Genomic DNA, 20,016 nt, shown 5'->3' on the forward strand with positions numbered 1-20,016 from the left:
AGAGATAAGGGAACATATGTGTATGTATAACTGACTCACTTTGTTATAAAGCAGAAACTAACACATCATTGTAAAGCAATTATACTCCAATAAAGATGTTAAAAAATAAATAAATAAACCAAAAGAAAAGCCCGTCACCCATATGCTGCATACTTTCATTGGGTTATTGCCTGGGTATTCCCGGTCGATTAATGCTCACCGGTCCCCACGTCTCACTCTCTTTGTCCCAGGGAAATTCCTGCCCCACTCCTGGCTCCAAGGAGAATATAGTTCAGACAGAAGTAAACCAGCTAGGGCCCTAATACCAAAGATAGAGATTCCCAAAAATGTGTTCCTGATAAAATTAAGGAGTTTTGGCTCTCGATTCCCTAGAACCTTTAAGTGCTCTGCTGAGCAGCTGGAGGTCATCGAGTGACTCAGCACTCGATGACCTCCTAATGGATGGTAATGCTTTGCTGAGTGCTTTCAACTAGTACGTGCCTTAAGGCTGTGCTGAATAATTGCTGTTAATTGAATTGTAGAAATATCTACGTTATTTATATATAGTATATCTTTTTAATCAAAGTAGTGGGATGCTCATTTGGTTTAACTTTAAAGCACATGGCAAATATGATTTTAGTACATGTGTAGGATAGAAGGTCTTTTCTTTCATATCACCAGACATTGTGGTATGGAAATGCTTTACTTCTTTTCTTTCCGCCTACCTCCCCCAGAATTAATTATGTGATTTTAATGCATTTGAATTTAACTCACGAGGGATCCTTGATAACTTTATTAGATTACCAAACAACTGTAGCAGAGGCTCAAAGTATATGGAGCAAACTACAAATAACATGTATATACTATATAGTTAATACTTGTTGTCAATTTGTGCCAGCCATTATTCTAATCACCTTATGTATATTGACTCGTCTGATCCTCACAAGATTTCTAGGGGCAAGTGCTATTATTACCTGCATTTTGTAGATAAGAAAATTAAGGCTCAGAGAGGTTAAGCAATTTGCCCAAGGTCAAACAGCTAGTGAGCTGCAGAGCTAGGATTCCAACTTAGGCACTTTGGCTCTGGAGTCTGCACTCAACCAGAAAGCTTTTCTGCTCACCACTTGCCAGCTATTAGTTAAATGTTTAATTCTCATAAGCCCAATGGGATGCTACCATTATGATCCCCATTTAATAAGGGGGTTGGTCTAACCAACGTCACTCTGCTTGTAAGTGGCTGAACCAGGCTTTTAAACTCAGTCCTGCCTGAGTCTTGGGTCTGAGATCTTAAATACCACCCACCACTACCTTGCAGAGAAGGTGGTGTGCTTATTTGTAAATCACATATAGTATTAGAGATTACATAGATTTTAAGGGAAAGAGAAATAATTTACTAAAAGAGTATAGTGACTCTGTATTCAAAATCTTTTAAAATATTTAAAATACTCAAGCCAATTATTTGATTTTTCTAAAACATTTGAAATACTGTTAATATTAACTGTCATCATTCTGAAGAGCAGAGCTCAAAGGACTATTCTTAAAAATTAATATAATGATTCATCTTACTGTTTATGTGATTCCCCAGGGTAACTGCAATTACCTCAAGAGATTTGTGAACATTTCAGAAAAATAAATTTTAACTTATTTTGACTCTTGCAAGTATAAAATGCTATGTAGTACTTGAATACAACAGATAAGAGTATTATAAAATCAAAACGAATCACAAGTGTCATAAAAATATAATAATTGTTATTTCAGGATAGGCTATTTCAATTATTATTTTTCACATTACTATTTTACTAAAGGAGGGAGGTTACCATTTACATTTGAAAAGTTAGAAAAGTATTAACATGCCGGCTAAGTCATGATGATCCGGTAAGATTAAAAATTTATAGAAAAATGTAGATGGTTGTTGTTGTTATTGTTTATAAGAAAATTTCCTCAGAAATCTATCCTTTCCTTCTCTAAGTTCATATTTACAGTAGTGGTTTCTTTTACTCTACGTAAAAACCTACCATTATCATAGGATTTCAAAACTCATGGTAAGCGCTGACTATCAGACAATAGAAGAATGGACTACATAGATGGGTTATGGCATAATCTTAGCCAAATAGGTTGTCACTGGTGTTCTATTGTGAGTTATTTATGTGTCTATTACCTTTAGGCCCTTTGAACAGCTTGATTTCCACAACAGTCTCCAAAATGGGTCGTCTTCTACGCACGTACAGCCGAACGATAGACCCTGCTTCTTTGAGCGCTTCCACTGCTTTACTGTGGGAAACCTCTGACACATCCACCTCGTTCACCCGTAAGATACAATCATTGACCCTGAAAGAAAGGAAAAGAGGCAAAGGTCAGGAGTGGCTAAGAGAATTTCTGAAAGAATCGTATGAGTATCTAACCTTAAGATGTGGGGAGGCAAAAGGTATAGGCAATTTAAAAATATTTATACTTGGAAGAAATACTTCAAATGAAGGAAATCGAGAAAACCTTGAACTCCTCAGCCTTCACAGTTTTCCCAACATGGACCACCCTACTGGTCAGGTCCCATACTGAACTCCAGTCCACTCTGACTGGGACTGCATCACATAGGGGGCAGTTAGAAGGACACATATTTTAAGGTCTCTGTCAGTCACATCAGCATTTTGATTGGTTTTAATTGCCTTAACTGAGGGTTACAATTTGAGTGGTTCTCAGAACTTACTCCCACAGACTATATAGACATAGCAAATGTAACTTTATAAATTAGTTTTTCTTGAATTTTTAATTTACTAGCTATAAAAGTAATATATAATCATTTTAGAAAATCTGAAAAATATAACATGCAGAAAGAAAAAAATATATACAGGATTCAATCATCTGAAATAATGTTAGCTTTCTGGCAAATTATCTTCCAGTGTTTTTTTTTTCCCCCTCAAATTCATTTCACGATATTATAGGGATTAAAGTCCAGATCTCACAAAATTCAAATAAAATCTCAATCCTTGCCCTAGGTACTTTCTTTAAAAACTAAGAATTATGACACGGCCTACATTAGACTTTTCCTTTTTGCCATTTTTTTCATGGGAAGGAACAAGCTGAATTTTCCATTAAGCTTTCTAGATACTTTATAGTTCATAGTGGCCATGAACTGTAAATCTCTTTTATATTCACAATAATAATTAGTGAGAATATTAATAATGGTTAAGGGTGTCAGACTTGAGATTAGAAGGAGTTCTTCCCCTCACTCCACAGATCCATTCTCGTGTTCCCCATTCCAGTTCGCTGTGTTGCTCGGAGTAAGAAATAAGGGGCTACCCCTGCTTCACCCCTCCTCCCACCATCCATTCGGCTCCACCTGCAAAGTACATCTACAGTCCATCCAGGTTCCTCATCTCCAGTGCTACCCTGTTGGCTGAAGTCAACATCATCTCTCACCTGAACTACTTCCACAGCCTCCTACCTAGTCTCTCCGATCCTCTCTTGTCACCTTCCAACTCATTCTCCACAGTGCCCAGGATAAAGTGGACATGGTTGGTTGCTTAACCCCCTTCCATTCCATTCCCCACTTCCTTCTTCCAAACAGTGCCTGATTTTGTTCAGGTGATCTATTCTTCAGCAAATTTTTGTTAAATGAACGAAAGAGCAAGTCTAAGTTCAATTATTGGGCCCTCTATTTCCTAAGTTTGTAAACATTGATAATTTTTTTTAACTTCTCTAAGCCTCCACAGTCTCATCTATAAAATAGATATAATAGTAATGCCTACGATAAAGACTTTGGGGAAGATTAAATGTGGTAATGTCCATATAAGTCCTTAGCACAGACCCCAGTATGTAATAAGCACCTAATAAATGGTTGTTATTGGTAGCAGTGCACAATTTGTTGATTTGCAATATTCTTAACTATTGGATTCCTTCCATAGTCTTGTGGAATAGGATCTATTACCCATATTACACAGATAAGAGTTGTTCCAAGTGGTTAAGTTCTTTGTCTAAAGCTGTCAGCAATTTGATTAGAGATTGGATATGATCCTAGGTCTTATTTCAAAATTTGTTCTTTCCTCTTAGGACACATACGTCTAATGTGATGAATAGTTTCATGTATGTTGTGCGCATCAATTTAAAATTGTAACACGGTAGTGGAAATATATAAAAAGTATGGGAAGAATTTTCCTATCTTTTTTGTTCATAACTTTTCTATATGTATTTGCGGAACTGCGTGATAGGAACTCTTGGCTCAATGAGAACCCTGATTAGCTTCAAATTCTTGAGCTAGAACAATTTCACTTACAAAGATTCAGTGCTGTCATTTCATCATAACAGATGCTATGGCTTTAATAGGTTTATACAGACATTTCCTCTCTGACTGACTAAAAAAAATCATGGAAAACTACCAATTAAAATAGTTTTGAGAATGTAGGCATCACGGGTGCCAGCCGCCCTGCAGCAGCTGGTCCTTTGAGAGTGGGTAATTTTGTCATCTCATGATAATGCAAAAACATAATGTTTACCATCACCCTATGCTCAGCATACTAATCATATATTAAAACACTGCTTTCCATAGAAGGGTGTGGCTGACATTCTGGATGCTCTATCTATTCAAACTCTACTAAATTTTTTCCTTTTGTATACACTGGAATCCTTAATTGTCAAATGCTGGGGTGAGGAAATCACAGCCTAAATCAGATGTTTTTTTCTGAACATGTGGACAAAGTAGGCAGCTTTAGTGCACTAAAAAAACCCCACCGGACTAGCAGTCAGGAGGTTTGGATTTGAGTCCCAGCTGTGTATCAGCTGTGCGACCATGGTCGAGTCACTTCATCTTTTTGAACTTCAGTTTCCCATGAAAAGAGAGTAAGCATGCCTAGAGTTAATGACAGGAGTAACCAGACAGATAAATATATGAAGGTATGCGTAAACTGTAACGTACCGTATATGAGAGAGTTGCAGCTATTGATAGGTGAATCAAAGATGCTGTGCTCAGAATTTGTTGAAAGGTAAATAGGATGGAAATTGAAATTTCTAAAGGGTCTACTATGTGCCAGATATCATTTTGGTGACTTCATTTATTTGCTCGTGTTTAAATCAAACCATTTATAAAACACAGATTCTTATTTTACAGACAATGAAATTTTACTGACAAGGTCACCGTGTGAGTGAGGGCAGCAACACGATTCCAATCTAGTTTTGTCCTTTTGTGGAGCCTATGCCGATACAAAGTTACTCAGAGTTGATTGTTTAAAAAAAAAAAAAGGAATGTGAGGGGAGAAGTTTATATTCAAATTCTTAAAACAGAAAAGAAAGGATATCAAGCCAAACTAGGGAACTCAACTTTCCTTCCTCCCAATCACTTGAAATAGCATTTGGCGAGAGGGTCATGGCTATTTAGAATTAATTTGCTTTCTCTACCAGTAGATAATCTCCATGAGTAAAGGCAGCACTGGAATTCATTCTGAAACATATAAATATACCACTAGCTTCAAACTCAAATAACACTGTTTCAGTGAAAAGTGAAGTCTTTATCGTATTTCTGAGACATTGTATTAGAAAGCCATTTACATACAAACTTTCTCCCTACTGTACCCACATAATTAAGTTGATGGTTTCACTCTTTCAGGGCTTGCTGTTTTGGATATAAGTCTACAATATCCTTTTTGTGGACCAGTATTGCCCATGAAATTAAAAGGTTAATTTTAATCTTCCTAGTCTCAGTTCCTTTGGACATTTTGGTACATTTCCTTGCAGAAAATATCTTTGAAACAAAAAGTACATTTCATCACTAACATGTCCACAGAATCACATCTAAAATTTGCACTAAGCAGGGAATTCCCTGGCTGTCCAGTGGTTAGGACTCAGCGTGTTCACTGCTGAAGGCACGGGTTCAACACCTGGTCAGGGAATTAAGATTCTGCAAGCCATGTGATGCGGCCAAAAGAAAAAATTTGCACTAAACAAATATTCTGGAATATGATATAGTATCACTGAAAAGTCAACTAATACTTAAAAATTATTTGTTCTACTCTAAAGATATCTAAAAATAACATGTAATGTCTACTCTCATTCATAGGTATTAAAGTATGTTCTATTGTAAAACAAGATTTGTGATTTTATACATTTGCAAGGATGTTAATTCGTTAAAAATAATCACTAAATGCTTGTATTAATTTTTTTTAAAAAACCTGTTTATTATGTATTAAAAAATAGTGGGAGGAAAGATAAAGTTTCAGCTCTGGTTCTTTGTGGATGTGGAGATTATGGATTTCCTTTTGCAAAATATTTATTGAGTATAAATAAATGTCCTATACATTAAATATCAAGAAATATTCATTATTGATTACAAGTCCGCTGTAACACTGAAGGAACCACAGAATCAAAATAGCCACCCATGATACAGTAGTGATAATTCCATTCCAGTATTGGACACAGTAATGATTTACTCACAAAACACAACAAAACTCACCAAAAAAGGCCATCACTTTAACCAACCTATAATACCACAAGAGAAAATGGTTTTGAATCCTAATATGGACAGTCCCACTAATCTCGTCTTTGTCATCAATTTATCAGGTCAATTTGAGATTGTGGAGATATGCTGTCATAGAACTTAAAGATTCCCATTTCCTTGGTTTTATTTCAAAATAACTATTAAGGAATGAAGTTATACATACCCAATGATAATTTTAAGTAAGTTAGTCTTTGATAAAAGAAAAGGAATAAAAATTTAGTATGAAGAAAGCTTCCTTCAAGCAATGAATCTCTTAATGGAAAAAAAATGAAAGCAATGTAATCAACTTTTCCTCCACAGAAAGGAAAGAAACCTAAATCTGTTATGGCAAACTTGGAAAGATAAATATTTCCTAGTCCCAGAATATGTGTTTATTTTACATGATGTACTTGAATGATGCAAGTCTATGAAGCAGGGATCTGTGGCAATCCAAATTCACCCACCAGGACTCCATCCTTATTCTTTGTGTCAGTGGGAACACCTTCTGGAATTGCAGGGCAGCTGCTGCTTCATCCAAATAAGAACTGTCTTTATCAGCCAGAAGCTCATCGCCCAGTGCATCCAACTCTGCTTCTAGGTCATCTTCATCTAATTCTGGGGTGCCGTAACTACGACTCAGTGCTTCTTGGATTTCATTTGCATCTTCCATCATATCCTCTAGCTGGTCTTGTACATCCTCAGTCTGGTCAATTTTTACTTGCTTGTATGCTTTCTTCATTTCCTTTACACCCAGTTTCATAGCATCAACCATGGTCTTGGTGTCCTTCAGTGACTGGATGATGTAATTGGCTTGTTCCATGTTAAATGACTGTTGGGCAAGACTGTCCCGCTGCTGCTCATACCTTTCCAGGACCCTCTCTCATTGTCTTGATCTGATCCTTATACTTCACTAGTTCAGCATCCAGCCGAGAAATCTTCTTGTCAATGGATTCTGCCCTGCTGTCCTCCGTGCCAATGCAGTCAGTCAGTCAAGCTGGGTGGCGGAGCCTTGGGTTTCGCTTTCCCGAAGAATCGGTTCATCTTGGGTGGCCACGAAGAAAACCAAAACGTTTGAGCAAAACCAGAAACGGAAGCAGAGTCACCTCCGCCTCCGACTTGACTTCCGGCCCTCCATGCACAAGCGCAATGTGCCTATTCGGATGTTTTAAAAAGCATATTTCTATATTTGTTTCTTCCAAAAGTTTTATAATGGACATACATCATCGCAGAGAACCTAAGAACATGGGCCTGGGAGCCTTGGCCACACCGAGACACGACTGGGATCTTGTCCCAGCTCTAGAACTCAGGAGCTGTGTGACTTTGGGCAAGTCCTTTGACATCTCAAAGCTTCAGCTTTTGCATGTGAAAATAGGGATAATAAGGTTGCTGTACGGATTAAATAATATATGTGAAATATTTAGCACAGTGCCTGAAAAATGGTAAGCTATTATAGTCATGAAAAAAACAAGAACAATTTTGCATGAGAAAGGATGTGAAAAGACTATAGTGGAGGGGAAAAAAATTCTAAAGGGACAGAAAGGAAGAGAGGGCTACCATCAGGTACTGAAAGTATTTTTGAAATTTTATATGGAGAAGAGAGAAAGAGATGCAATGAATGGGACTTGGGGGAAGAAAAATGTAAAAATAAGGCTTTTAAGTAAGTCTTGTTTTGTGGAGTATAGCTTTATTCCCCTTTCATCTTCCCTCTCCCCTACCATCAAGAAAATAGTCAGTTCTAATATAAACTATAGCTTTATGGTAGCCATAGAGAAAGCTTCTAAAGATCAGCTCACTTGGCAGAATTCCCACCAGCTCGTGACTACTCTGTCCTTGCCCCACTCCACACCTGTAAACACATCCAGCCACTCAGACTGCTCAAGGCTTGATTCAAAAGGAGGCTTTAGGTCACAGGTCTGAAGCTTAATTTTGAAACTTAATGGTTATTAAGATGGGGTGGGTTGGTGTCTTGATCGGCTTGTTCTTTATTGTCTCCACTCAGTCCTACTCTCTTTGGTCAAATAGATGAATTAATTACAGACCAAAGGGCCACATCATGGAGAAAGCTGATCAATGTTTAATGTGCTGGATGAAATGCAATACTACATTATCAAATGGAAAACACTGGCTGGGAATTACACTGTCTGTGCTTAAAGAGATCAATGATTTATCACAATCAGAATCTGTTTAAAAAGAATAATTGCATGGATTTTATGTGAACTATAAGGATACCAGAAAGGCTCTCAAGGTTAAGGTTGCAAAAATGCCTTACTTTTCTTTTATTCTTAGAGTCACTAAAGGTAGGTTAAGAACAAATAATAGACACTCAAAAGTTTATTTAAGAAAAGACAGATGCTTTACGTTACCAGAGAAAAGGAAAAAACACAACACACACACACACACAGATTGACCCAAATGGCTTCAAATCATTATGACCTTTTCTAAATCTACTTAATTGTGTCTGTCTGCTGTCTTCCAGTATCCTCTCATGAAACACATGTGGGTTCACCGGGTATATTTAAAGTTCCACCAGCTAAGGTTCCTCCTTATCGAAACTTCTCACCTTAAAAAACCATTTATTTCATTGACCTCACTAGGTGCTATTAGTCCATTAAAATTGAGAATAAAATAATAAAAATCAGCACAATTTAACAGTTTTCTAGGAAAGGTAAAGGACTGATGTTTTGGAAGCATCAGATATGAGTTGATGTAGTAATATCTACTAGGACTTTTTCTCTACCAAACATTCACAGGGTTGCAGGAAGAGTGACAGTTCATACAGCTTATCATGGATCACTTGCCAAGTTTGACAGTCCCTGTTTTGGGGAATCTGGAATCGAAACGATGAGATTCAGAGGTTCTATCTAAACAGAAGAAATAGAAGTTTGAAAGCTTCATATCGGGGCCTTTTTCTTCCACACTGACTGAAAAGTAGCAAAAGCTTATTTGCAAGAAGATGGGAATAAAGCAAATTTTTGGAAAGAAGTATGGGCTTCAGTCCATGGTTGTCCAATCCAGCCCTGAATTTCAGAAGATATTCCAAGTGTCCTTCTAATTCATTCCCCTTTTTGATTAAGTAAGCTCAGGTGGATCTTTGTTACTCATCAACAAAAATTTCTAACTAATACAGTCAGACTTTGTGACCGGCACTTTGCATGCCCTATATCCCTTACCTCATTCCTATTTTCCTTTTAATTCTTAATTCAAGTTTATCTTGTCTTCTGGGAAGTCATCCTTGGCTCAACTGGCTGGTCCAGTGTCCCTCTACTAGGTAGCCAGTACAAAATATTAATGAAGTTACCAGACCTAGCAAATCAAAGTATAGGACATTCAGTTAAATTTGGATTTCAGATAAAAACAATACTAATTATTATTCAGATAAACACTTTTTAGTGTAAGTATGTTCTGTACCATGTTTGGGACATACTCAAAAATTACTTGTGTTTATCTGCTATTCAAATTTAATTAGGCGTACATACTGTGTTTATAAAAGTACAGTATTTATAAAAGCACTAAACTGTGCTTATTATACTGAACTGTGGTCTCTGGTTTATTCAAACGGTATAATCCTTGGTACATAACGGGAGATATTTACACTATGTACTACGTATATATTCTTTAATCTGTTTAACCTAAACAGAAACCTTGAAAGGTAGATATTGCTTCTTTCATTTTACAACAAAAACTGAAGCTAAAAGAAGTCTATAATGACAGTAAGTGTTGTCTAGGTAATCTCAAAGCTTATGCACTGCACCATCCATATCTCTAGTTTGTTAAAAATAATTTGGGGACATAATTAAGGACCAATCTCAAATGCTACCTATCAGTAGGATTAAGGATCATACTAGAAAGTGGTAAAGTCGAGCCAAATAGCAAAACCTAAATTTTTTTCTTAAAGAAAATCTAGTTCTCAACTTTAGAATCAGATTTCTATACTTTAAAACTAGATTTAGAAAGTGTTCTCAAACTTTAGCGTGCATTAGAGTTACTTGAAGGATTTAAGCCATAGATTGCTGGGCTCCACTGCCATAGAGTTTCTGATTCAGTACGTCTGCAGCAGGAAAGAGGATTCACTTGTCTAACAAGTTTCTAGATAATGCTGGTGTTGTTGGTCTGGGACATACTCTGAAAACCACTGCTCAAGGTTCTGAAGGGTCACTCTCCTTGGCTAGTGTGTGGTTCATTCTAAAATGAACAGGACTACTCAGTCTTATGTAGACCCAGGTGACTGTGCTGGAATTTCTGAGCTCTGACTCTGAACCCAATCCCTTCAATGTTGCAGCTCTTCATTATTTGGAATGAAGTCTCTAAGGGAATATGGACCAGGAGACCACAGCTGCCATACCACGTGAAATTGTGTGTGAGAGCCATTTTCCAGCACTCATTTTATATGAGACTCTTTTCCCTACTGTTTTCCTACAGCAAAGGCCAACAGATAGTCACTCCATTCTACATTTTAAAAATAGGGCTCCTGCTCTCGTCTCTGACTCTGGGTGAGAGTAACTGGAGTTTATGATCCGTAGAAGCCGTCTCCTACAGTGAATATACTGTTTTTCTCTCTCCATTTGCCACTTCATTTCCCATATATAAAACCCTTCCAGGATTCTCTGCAGCTGTCATCTGGGAAAAATCACAGCTTTCCCACGATGGGGGAAGAAATTGCTATTTTAGAATCAGTGATCGGTCTTTCGGCACTTTCCCGGAAAAGGAGAGACTCCAGTAACAAATCTCAGGCCAGGTAACTCGGTGAATGCAACATGGAAAAGAGGCACTAACTAGGGACTTCAAAGGGAAAGGATCATAGGACTGGAGATTACTTAGTCCACTCAGTCCAATACTCTGTCCACAGACAGGACTACATACCAACTTTCAAGAAACGAGGTCCCGGTACCTCCCATCTGGATTAAGGAAGTAGCTTTCTAGCTAGTTTTCCTGATGCCAGGTTACCTAGTCCCTCTTTACGTCATCCCACAGGCAAGCCCAGCTCAGCTACAATTTCCTAAAGCAACCCTATCATTATTTCCTCTCCCTCAAAATTCGTCGAGTCACTTAACCTATATAAAATCAAAGCTGTGGTTAATTTATCCTTGTATTCCTAGTGTCTGCTATACAGTTGTCACTTAAGAATGAATGAGTGTCATTGAAGGGTCTCTAAATCTAGCCTCTTCTTATACCTCTCAAACTCCTGCTTCAGTCAATCCACATCCTCATTGTCCTGAAAATATAACAAGCTCATTCCTGTTTCTACATTTTATTTCATGGTGCTTTCTGCCTCCCAAATGCCTAGTTCAAACCAGCCTCATTTAAAGGCAAGCTCACACTCTCCAGCCTCATGAAATGTTTCCTAATCACACAAGTCCTCATTGCCTATGATGCCTGAAATGCAAATGCATGGTAGATTCTCATGAAAAAGCTACAGATTGATCTGGTACCCCTGCAGAACCTATAATTAAGTACTATACATTAAGAAATGCATTTTCAAATGTTGGATTTGATTTTCTATTTTCCTCTACTAAGATTTACTCCAATCCCAGAAATTGATATGGATCAGCATATGTGAAATCGATAATTTTACATTTTCTGATTCTAATTTGATTTGACTATGTGATATCCATGAACATTTTAGTGAAAAGTTGAGAAGCACAAGGAGCATGGTATGGTGGGAAGAATAGTGAGTTATAAACCAGATTGGAATTCTAATCCTCACACTTTCCATTTAAGTAAGGCATTTTTTTTCTTCTCTCTGTTTAAATTGAGTTCAATGATTTTACAATTCTTTTCTAACTCTGGTGTTCTATAAATCTAAATTCAAGGCTAACTCAGCCTGCCACCTAGCTCCACCTGGAAGTCTGGAATGTACTTCAAATGCAGCAGAATGCCAAATTATGCTTATTCTCTCTCCATGGACAACTATGTACTTTACTTTTTATTCTCTATCAAAGTAAATCATTCCATCTCCAAAAATGGGGAGTTCTCCTTCTCTCTCAGACACACGTTCAATCTGTCACACAGTTTTTTAGATTTAAACTTTTCTTTATGCTCATTTATCCTACTGTGGCTCTTATTGTCAATCACCCAGATTCTGGAAAAAAATTTGTAACCAGTCTCCTTGTTTCTAGTTTTGTCCTTTACAATCCATCTTCCAATTTATTGCCAGAATGGGGTTATTGAAAATACACCTGATTGCTTTATTCCCCTATTTAATAGTCTTTGACTGCTTTTCACTGCCTACAGCAGATTTTCAAACATTTAAAAAACATAAGCCATCACTCTGATACCAAAACCAGACAAATATGTCAAAAAGAAAGAAAACTACAGGCCAATATCACTGATGAACATAGATGCAAAAATCCTCAACAAAATACTAGCAAATCCAACAGTACATTAAAAGGATCATACAGTATGATCAAGTGGGGTTTATCCCAGGAATGCAAGGATCCTTCAATATATGCAAAACAATCAATGTGATAAACCATATTAAAAAATTGAAGGAGAAAAACCATATGGTCATCTCAATAGATGCAGAGAAAGCTTTTGACAAAATTCAACACACATTTATGATAAAATTTCTCCAGAAAGTGGGCATAGAGGGAAACTACCTCAACATAATAAAGTCCACATGTGACAAACCTACAGCCAACATCGTCCTCAACAGTGAAAAATTGAAACCATTTCCACTAAGATCAGGAACAAGACAAGGTTGCCCACTCTCACCACTCTTATTCAATATAGTTTTGGAAGTTTTAGCCACAGCAATCAGAGAAGAAAAAGAAATAAAAGGAACCCAAACTGGAAAAGAAGAAGTAAAGCAGTCACTGCTTGCAGATGACATGATACTCTACATAGAGAATCCTAAAGATGCTACCAGAAAACTACTAGAGCTAATCAATGAATTTGGTAAAGTAGCAGGATACAAAATTAATGCACAGAAATCTCCTGCATTCCTATACACTACTGATGAAAAATCTGAAAGTGAAATTAAGAAAACACTCCCATTTACCATTGTAACAAAAAGAATAAAATATCTAGGAATAAAGCTACCTAAGGAGAAAAAAGACCTGTATGTAGAAAATTATAAGACACTGATGAAAGAAATTAAAGATGATACAAATAGATGGAGAGATATACCATGTTCTTGGATTGGAATAATCAACATTGTGAAAATGACTCTACTACCCAAAGCAATCGACAGATTCAATGCAATCCCTATCAAACTACCAATGGCATTTTTCACAGAACTGGAACAAAAAATCTCACAATTTGCATGGAAACGCAAAATACCCCGAATAGCCAAAGCAATCTTGAGAAAGAAAAACGGAGATGGAGGAATCAGGCTCCCTGACTTCAGACTATACTACAAACCTACAGTAATCAAGACAGTATGGTACTGGCACAAAAACAAACATAGATCAATGGAACAGGATAGAAAGCCCAGAGATAAACCTACGCACATATGGTCACCTTATCTTTGATAAAGGAGGCAGGAATGTACAGTGGAGAAAAGACAGCCTCTTCAATAAGTGGTGCTGGGAAAACTGGACAGCTACATGTAAAATAATGAAATTAGAACACTCCCTAACACCATACACAAAAATAAACTCAAAATGGACTAAAGACCTAAATGTAAGGCCAGACACCATCAAACTCTTAGAGGAAAACATAGGCAGAACACTCTATGACATAAATCATAGCAAGATCCTTTTTGACCCACCTCCTAGAGAAACGGAAATAAAAACAAAAATAAACAAATGGGACCTTATGAAACTTAAAAGGTTTTGCACAGCAAAGGAAACCATAAACAAGATGAAAAGACAACCCTCAGAATGGGAGAAAATATTTGCCAATGAAGCAACTGACAAAGGAATAATCTCCAAAACATACAAGCAACTCACGCAGCTCAATATCAAGAAAACCAAACAACTCAATCCAAAAATGGGCAGAAGTCCTAAATAGACATTTCTCCAAAGAAGATATACAGATTGCCAACAAACACATGAAAGGATGCTCAACATCACTAATTATTAGAGAAATGCAAATCAAAACTACAATGAGGTATCACCTCACACCAGTCAGAATGGCCATCATCAAAAAATCTAGAAACAATAAATGCTGGAGAGGGTGTGGAGAAAAGGGAACCCTCTTGCACTGTTGGTGGGAATGTAAATTGATACAGCCACTGTGGAGAACAGTATGGAGGTTCCTTAAAAAACTACAAATAGAGGTACCATATGACCCAGCAATCCCACTACTGGCCATATACCCTGAGAAAACCATAATTCAAAGATTCATGCACCAAAATGTTCATTGCAGCTCTATTTACCATAGCCAGGACATGGAAGCAACCTAAGTGTCCATCAACAGATGATTGGATAAAGAAGATGTGGCACATATATACAATGGAATATTACTCAGCCATAGAAAGGAATGAAACTGAGTTATTTGCAGTGCAGTGGATGGACTTGGAGACTGTCATACAGAGTGAAGTAAGTCAGAAAGAGGAAAACAAATACCATATGCTAACACATATATATGGAATCTAAAAAAAAAAAAGGTTCTGAAGAACCTAGGGGTAGGACAAGAATAAAGATGCAGATGTAGAAAATGGACTTTAGGATACGGGGAGGGGGAAGGGTAAGCTGGGACAAAGTGAGAGAGTGGCATGGACATATATACACTACTAAACGTAAAATAGATAGCTAGTGGGAAGCAGCCACATAGCACAGGGAGATCAGCTTGGTGCTTTGTGACCACCTAGAGGGGTGGGATAGGGAGGGTGGGAGGGAGATGCAAGAGGGAAGAGATATGGGGACATATGTATATGTATAACTGATTCACTTTGTTATGAAGCAGAAACTGACACACCATTGTAAAGCAATTATACTCTAATAAAGATGTTAAAAAATAAAAAAAAAGTATAAGCGAAGAAACCCTTTCTTCAAATGAAATCTTACTCAGAAGCTACATAATGTACATTTATAATTGTCTGTATATAACAAAGGCAGACTTTCTGTAATTTCTGTGGTGGGGAGGGAAATCTTACTCAGAAGCTACATAATGTACATTTATAATTGTCTGTATATAACAAAGGCAGACTTTCTGTGATTTCTGCGGTGGGGAGGGAAGGGAATCACAGCAGAGCCTGTTGGAAGGACCTTGTTTGTGACTCCACAGAGGGCTCTGAGGAATCCAGAGTCAGGGCATCGTATATGACTGAGCAGGGGCCAGTGATTACTGAAAGAAATCCAGGGCATGCCCTTTCTCCAGGCCAAGTGCCCTGGCATTGACCAGTGTCTGCTGAAGTATTTTTTTCTAAATCACATTAAAATCACATAAAGGCTTCTGTGGTCTAGTGGTAGCACTATTCACAGGGTTCTATGGAACACAGATTGAGTCCACTTGCCTTTTATGATAAAGCTCAAAGACTTTCACATAACATATAAGTCTTTCCACAACTGGTTGTTATTCACCTCCCCAGCCGTGTCTCTTGCTATAACATTATAGTTTCTTCAAACCCCATGCAAGTTCATGACTCAGGCCTCTCTCCCTGCCTGCAATAGCCACCTCCAGATGTCACATTTGTCTCAGTGCCTTACCCATTTTTTAAGACTAATGTCCATTCTGAGGTAGCTTTACAGTTTAACAGGGGGAGATAGTAAAACAAACTAGTAAAATTCAGTATAATAAGTCCTACGGCAAGTGAAATATAGGGTGTTGCAGCAGTATATAATGGGAGAATCATGTTGGGGCTAGGGAGGCTGAGGAAAACTTGGAGCAACTGAGGTAGCTGAGATCTGAAGGTCAAATAGAAGTTAGCCAGGTGAATAAAGAGAGGGAGAAGTGTTCCAGGAACAGTTTAACTGCTGGTGAGGCGAGGAGTGGAGATCAAGCCTTGATTGAAGGCCCTTGCAAGGCATGTTAAGGAATTGGACTTGAACCTAAAGACAATGGAAAGCCATTGTAGTATTCAAAACTAGAATAATGCTTTAGAAAGAGTTCTCAAGGTACAGTGTAGAGATGTGCAGACATGGATAGATTTGGGGTGCAGGGGAGTCTGGAAAAAAGCAAGCAAGGATTATTGTTAGAGGCTATTACATAATCTTGATAAAAGGCATGGCGGCCTGGATTAGACTAGTGGCAGTGGCAATCACGATAAAGGGAAAGGGACAGATGAAAGGGCTAATTAGAATCTACCAGATATACTGATCGATTGGTTGTGGAAAGTGAGGAAAAGGAGGAAATATTTTGTTTACATGTTTATTTCTATCTACAAATCATGAATCACTTGAGGGGAGAAATCCTATCTTACTTATATTTGTATCTTTACTGCCTACTACGGTGCCTGGAAGAGTTGGCACTTAATATATGTTTGATAAATAAACCAATGAATTTTAGAAGTGGGGAAGTTGATAATGACACCTCTGCTGTCAGTATCCATACTTTTCCCTCATCCTTTCCAGTGATCTTGTCCCATGAGAATTCTGTGTCTTCCCATGTCCTCTCATTTCTCCTGCAATAAATATAATCAATTCAAATGTAATCAACCTAAGAAACAGCCTGTCATTCACAGGCATATTTGTATTAAAAAAAAAAAAACAGAACACCAGTAAGAAGGCACCGTCTAAACAAAATTGATCACCAAAGATAAGATATCAAATATTAGTTGAAAGATATAATTACACACACACATATTCAACCAATATTTATTGAGCATGTACTATATAGTGCCAGGTATTGTGTAGGCACTGAGGACACAGTGGTGAATGAGAAAGATACTGATGGCCCCAGATGCGAGACGTGGGGAGGAAGAGATTTACAAGAAGATCCCAAATCACATCACAAGGACAGCAGCCTTTATTACTTACATACAAGACTAATTCTAGTTTAAGCACACCTTTTAACCTTAAGAGTTTAGGTATTAATTTCAAGTTTTTATTAGTCATATGATTATTTTAATTCTTGGAGCTCAATTTTCATAGAAAGAGAGAACTGAACCATAAGCAAGAATTCAAGTATACCATGTGGCAAGATGCTTGTAATCTTTTCCCTTATTTTGAATTGCTCTTCACTTACCATGTATTGATATAAGAGGTTTGCCTCAGTGCCCCCCACCATGGGAAGTGTGCACTATCTTATGAGCCAACTGATATTCTGTGTGCTTTTACTTACGCAGAGCAAATACAGATTATTTGATGTAAGTGATTTCAACAGTTTATGAGATGTATAAAATATTTAAGAGAAAATTTTCAACACCTTTAAAATTCTTAAAATTATAAATGTTTAATCTCATGGTGAGTAAATTCATTGGTTGTTACAGGGAAACAATTTTCAACATTTGTACAGTTCAATAACAAATAAGATACCAGTATAACTTGATTTATTTGTTTTCTTATTTATTACATCTCTCCCCACTAGAATGGAGCTCTGCGAATGAAGAAATCTTACCTCTAATTTTCTCTGTTTTATCACCAGTGGTTAGCATAGCTCTTCATGCAATAAAGTACCACCATCCACCCAATTTTCCATATTCCTTTACTTTCCTCACCCTCCATATCCATTCCATTAGCCACATCAATTACTTCTAACTTCATAATGTATCCCAATCCATCAATTTCACTCCATTTCTGGTACCACCATGCAGTCCAAGTCACCACCACTTCTACCTGGACACATTGGCTCACTGGTTCTTCTCCTGTTCTCTACAATACATTCTCTATATTCTCTACTCTAAGCCAGAGTACATCATTTTAAAATTTAAATCAGATGCTGTCACTTACCCCTTGCTTAAGCCGTCCAATCTCTTCCTACATTATGTAAAATAAAACCCAAGCCCCTCCCTTCACCTCACAAAGCCCTGGCTCCCACTTCTTCCCATGCTGTCATCTTCTACCACTCTTCCCCTTGTCCCCTTCATGCCAGCTGCATTGGCCCTACTTTTAATTCTAGTATGTGCCTAGCTCACTCCTGCTTTAGGGCACTTGTACTTACTGTTCCCTCAGCTTTGTAAGTCTTTTCCCTTACCTTTGTTTGGCCAGCTTCTTTTAGGCATTGAGATCTTGCCTTAAATGCCACTTCATTAGAGAAGCCTTCCTTGATCACTCAGTATAAGAGTAGAACCAGCCACTCATCTACATCTCTCTGCTTCATTTTCTCCATAGCTTTTATTACTGATGATATTTTGTATGTTTGTTTATCTTCTGCCCAGTAGACAAAAATGTAATTTCCTTAGAGCAGGAAACTTGCCTGTCTTGTTGACCATTTTATGCTTAGTGCCTCGGACAGTGCCAAGTCCATAGCAGAAACTCAATAAATAGTTGAATATCAAATTAATGAATGAATGAAGGGATGAATGAATTGTAGTTCTACCTAATTTGAAGTGGGTTTGTCAACTACAAAGTATATACAGTCTTGCTGCCCAAATTTGAATTCTGATAGCTCTAGCTTGAAGACCTTCTTAAATCCAAACCCATAATTATTGGAATTACTTAGCATTGACAAAAACTGTGAACAATTCTCTATATAGCAGAAAATGCTAAATTGCCTGGAGATACTAATTTTTGAGGGTAGATGATTAGTGATGCTGTTTCCTGACCTTTTTCTGAGCTACCATAATCAGCTGTTATTGTTTATGTGATTTCATAATATCTACACTCCTTATTTTTTCCTAAGTTAAATCACATTTCATAAAATAAATTCAAATAAATTTTGTGTTGAAAACTCATGACATATTTTGAAATTACTGGGGATATTTTGTGATTTCATAAAACCAGAACTGGAGCTCCCTGATTTAGTGGTTGAACTGGTGTTTGCGGTGGTAGGCTCAGTCCCTTACAGTTGTTCTCAGCTGTGGAGATAAATTTCAGAGGCCTGGGGATGGTAGCCAGGAGGATTAGGCACCATGAAGGGCACCTTTGCTCAAAAATACCTTCTTGCTTTCAATAAATTGGTTTTATTTGAATTAATAAATTTCTCTTTCAAAATACAGAGAAACCCATTGGTGTCAACCACCCCCATGTTATACATAATTGTCCATATGGGCTATGGGACTTCATTTTACAGCATGGGTAGATCAGGGGACTCTTCAAGGGGCAATTTCATTGAAGAACTTATTAGAAGAAGCCATAGGCACCAGGGGAGAGAGGAAAGAAGCTTTCAGAAGATAAAGGAGATCAGAAAGAGACCCCAAAGTAAAACCACACATTTCCTAGGACTCTTGTCACAGCAAAGGTAGTAACCTTTGGGAACAGTAAGTGTTTATATAACACCCCAACAATATTTTGTTTCGTTCTTAAAGCCTAAAAATATGCTGGGCAGATACTCTACCTTTTTAAATGGAAAAACTGAGGATTAGACAAGTTAAATAACTTACTCAAATTCACACAGCAGGGAAGAGAGAGAAATAAAAATTATACATGAGTCTTAACAGCTCCTGGTCCTGTCTCCTTGCCATTTATCACTCCTGTTTATGCTGTTGTCACTTAGTCCTTCTGTTACAATTGTCTGCAAAACTTCAATCCTGATTGAACCCAGCTCTCCATCTTTCTCATTGCTTCTTCCAGAGCAGCTGAACACTGAAGGGC

At 37.5% G+C, this 20,016-nt stretch overlaps 1 protein-coding gene and 1 pseudogene across 22 annotated transcripts in view; both read right to left on the reverse strand.

The window, feature by feature from the left end:
• The window catches only part of DLG2 (discs large MAGUK scaffold protein 2), a 2,041,348-nt gene that overhangs the window by 582,121 nt on the left and 1,439,211 nt on the right, over window positions 1-20,016 (reverse strand). For 19 of the 21 annotated variants that reach the window (XM_079928919.1, XM_079928924.1, XM_079928927.1 and 16 more), the window contains one exon: window positions 2,138-2,307. In XM_079928919.1, the coding sequence (XP_079785045.1) occupies window positions 2,138-2,307 (170 nt within the window). Of the gene's footprint in view, window positions 1-2,137; window positions 2,308-9,612; window positions 9,716-16,876; window positions 17,226-20,016 lie in introns of those variants that run through there. The other 2 variants (XM_079928917.1, XM_079928918.1) reach the window with 2 other exon arrangements.
• Window positions 6,795-7,710, reverse strand: LOC307190481 (charged multivesicular body protein 5-like; annotated as a pseudogene). The gene has a single exon. The product of its transcript is annotated as a charged multivesicular body protein 5-like (transcript).

This window comes from Stenella coeruleoalba (assembly GCF_951394435.1).
Source record: "Stenella coeruleoalba genome assembly, chromosome: 8".
Taxonomy (NCBI): Eukaryota; Metazoa; Chordata; class Mammalia; order Artiodactyla; family Delphinidae; genus Stenella; species Stenella coeruleoalba.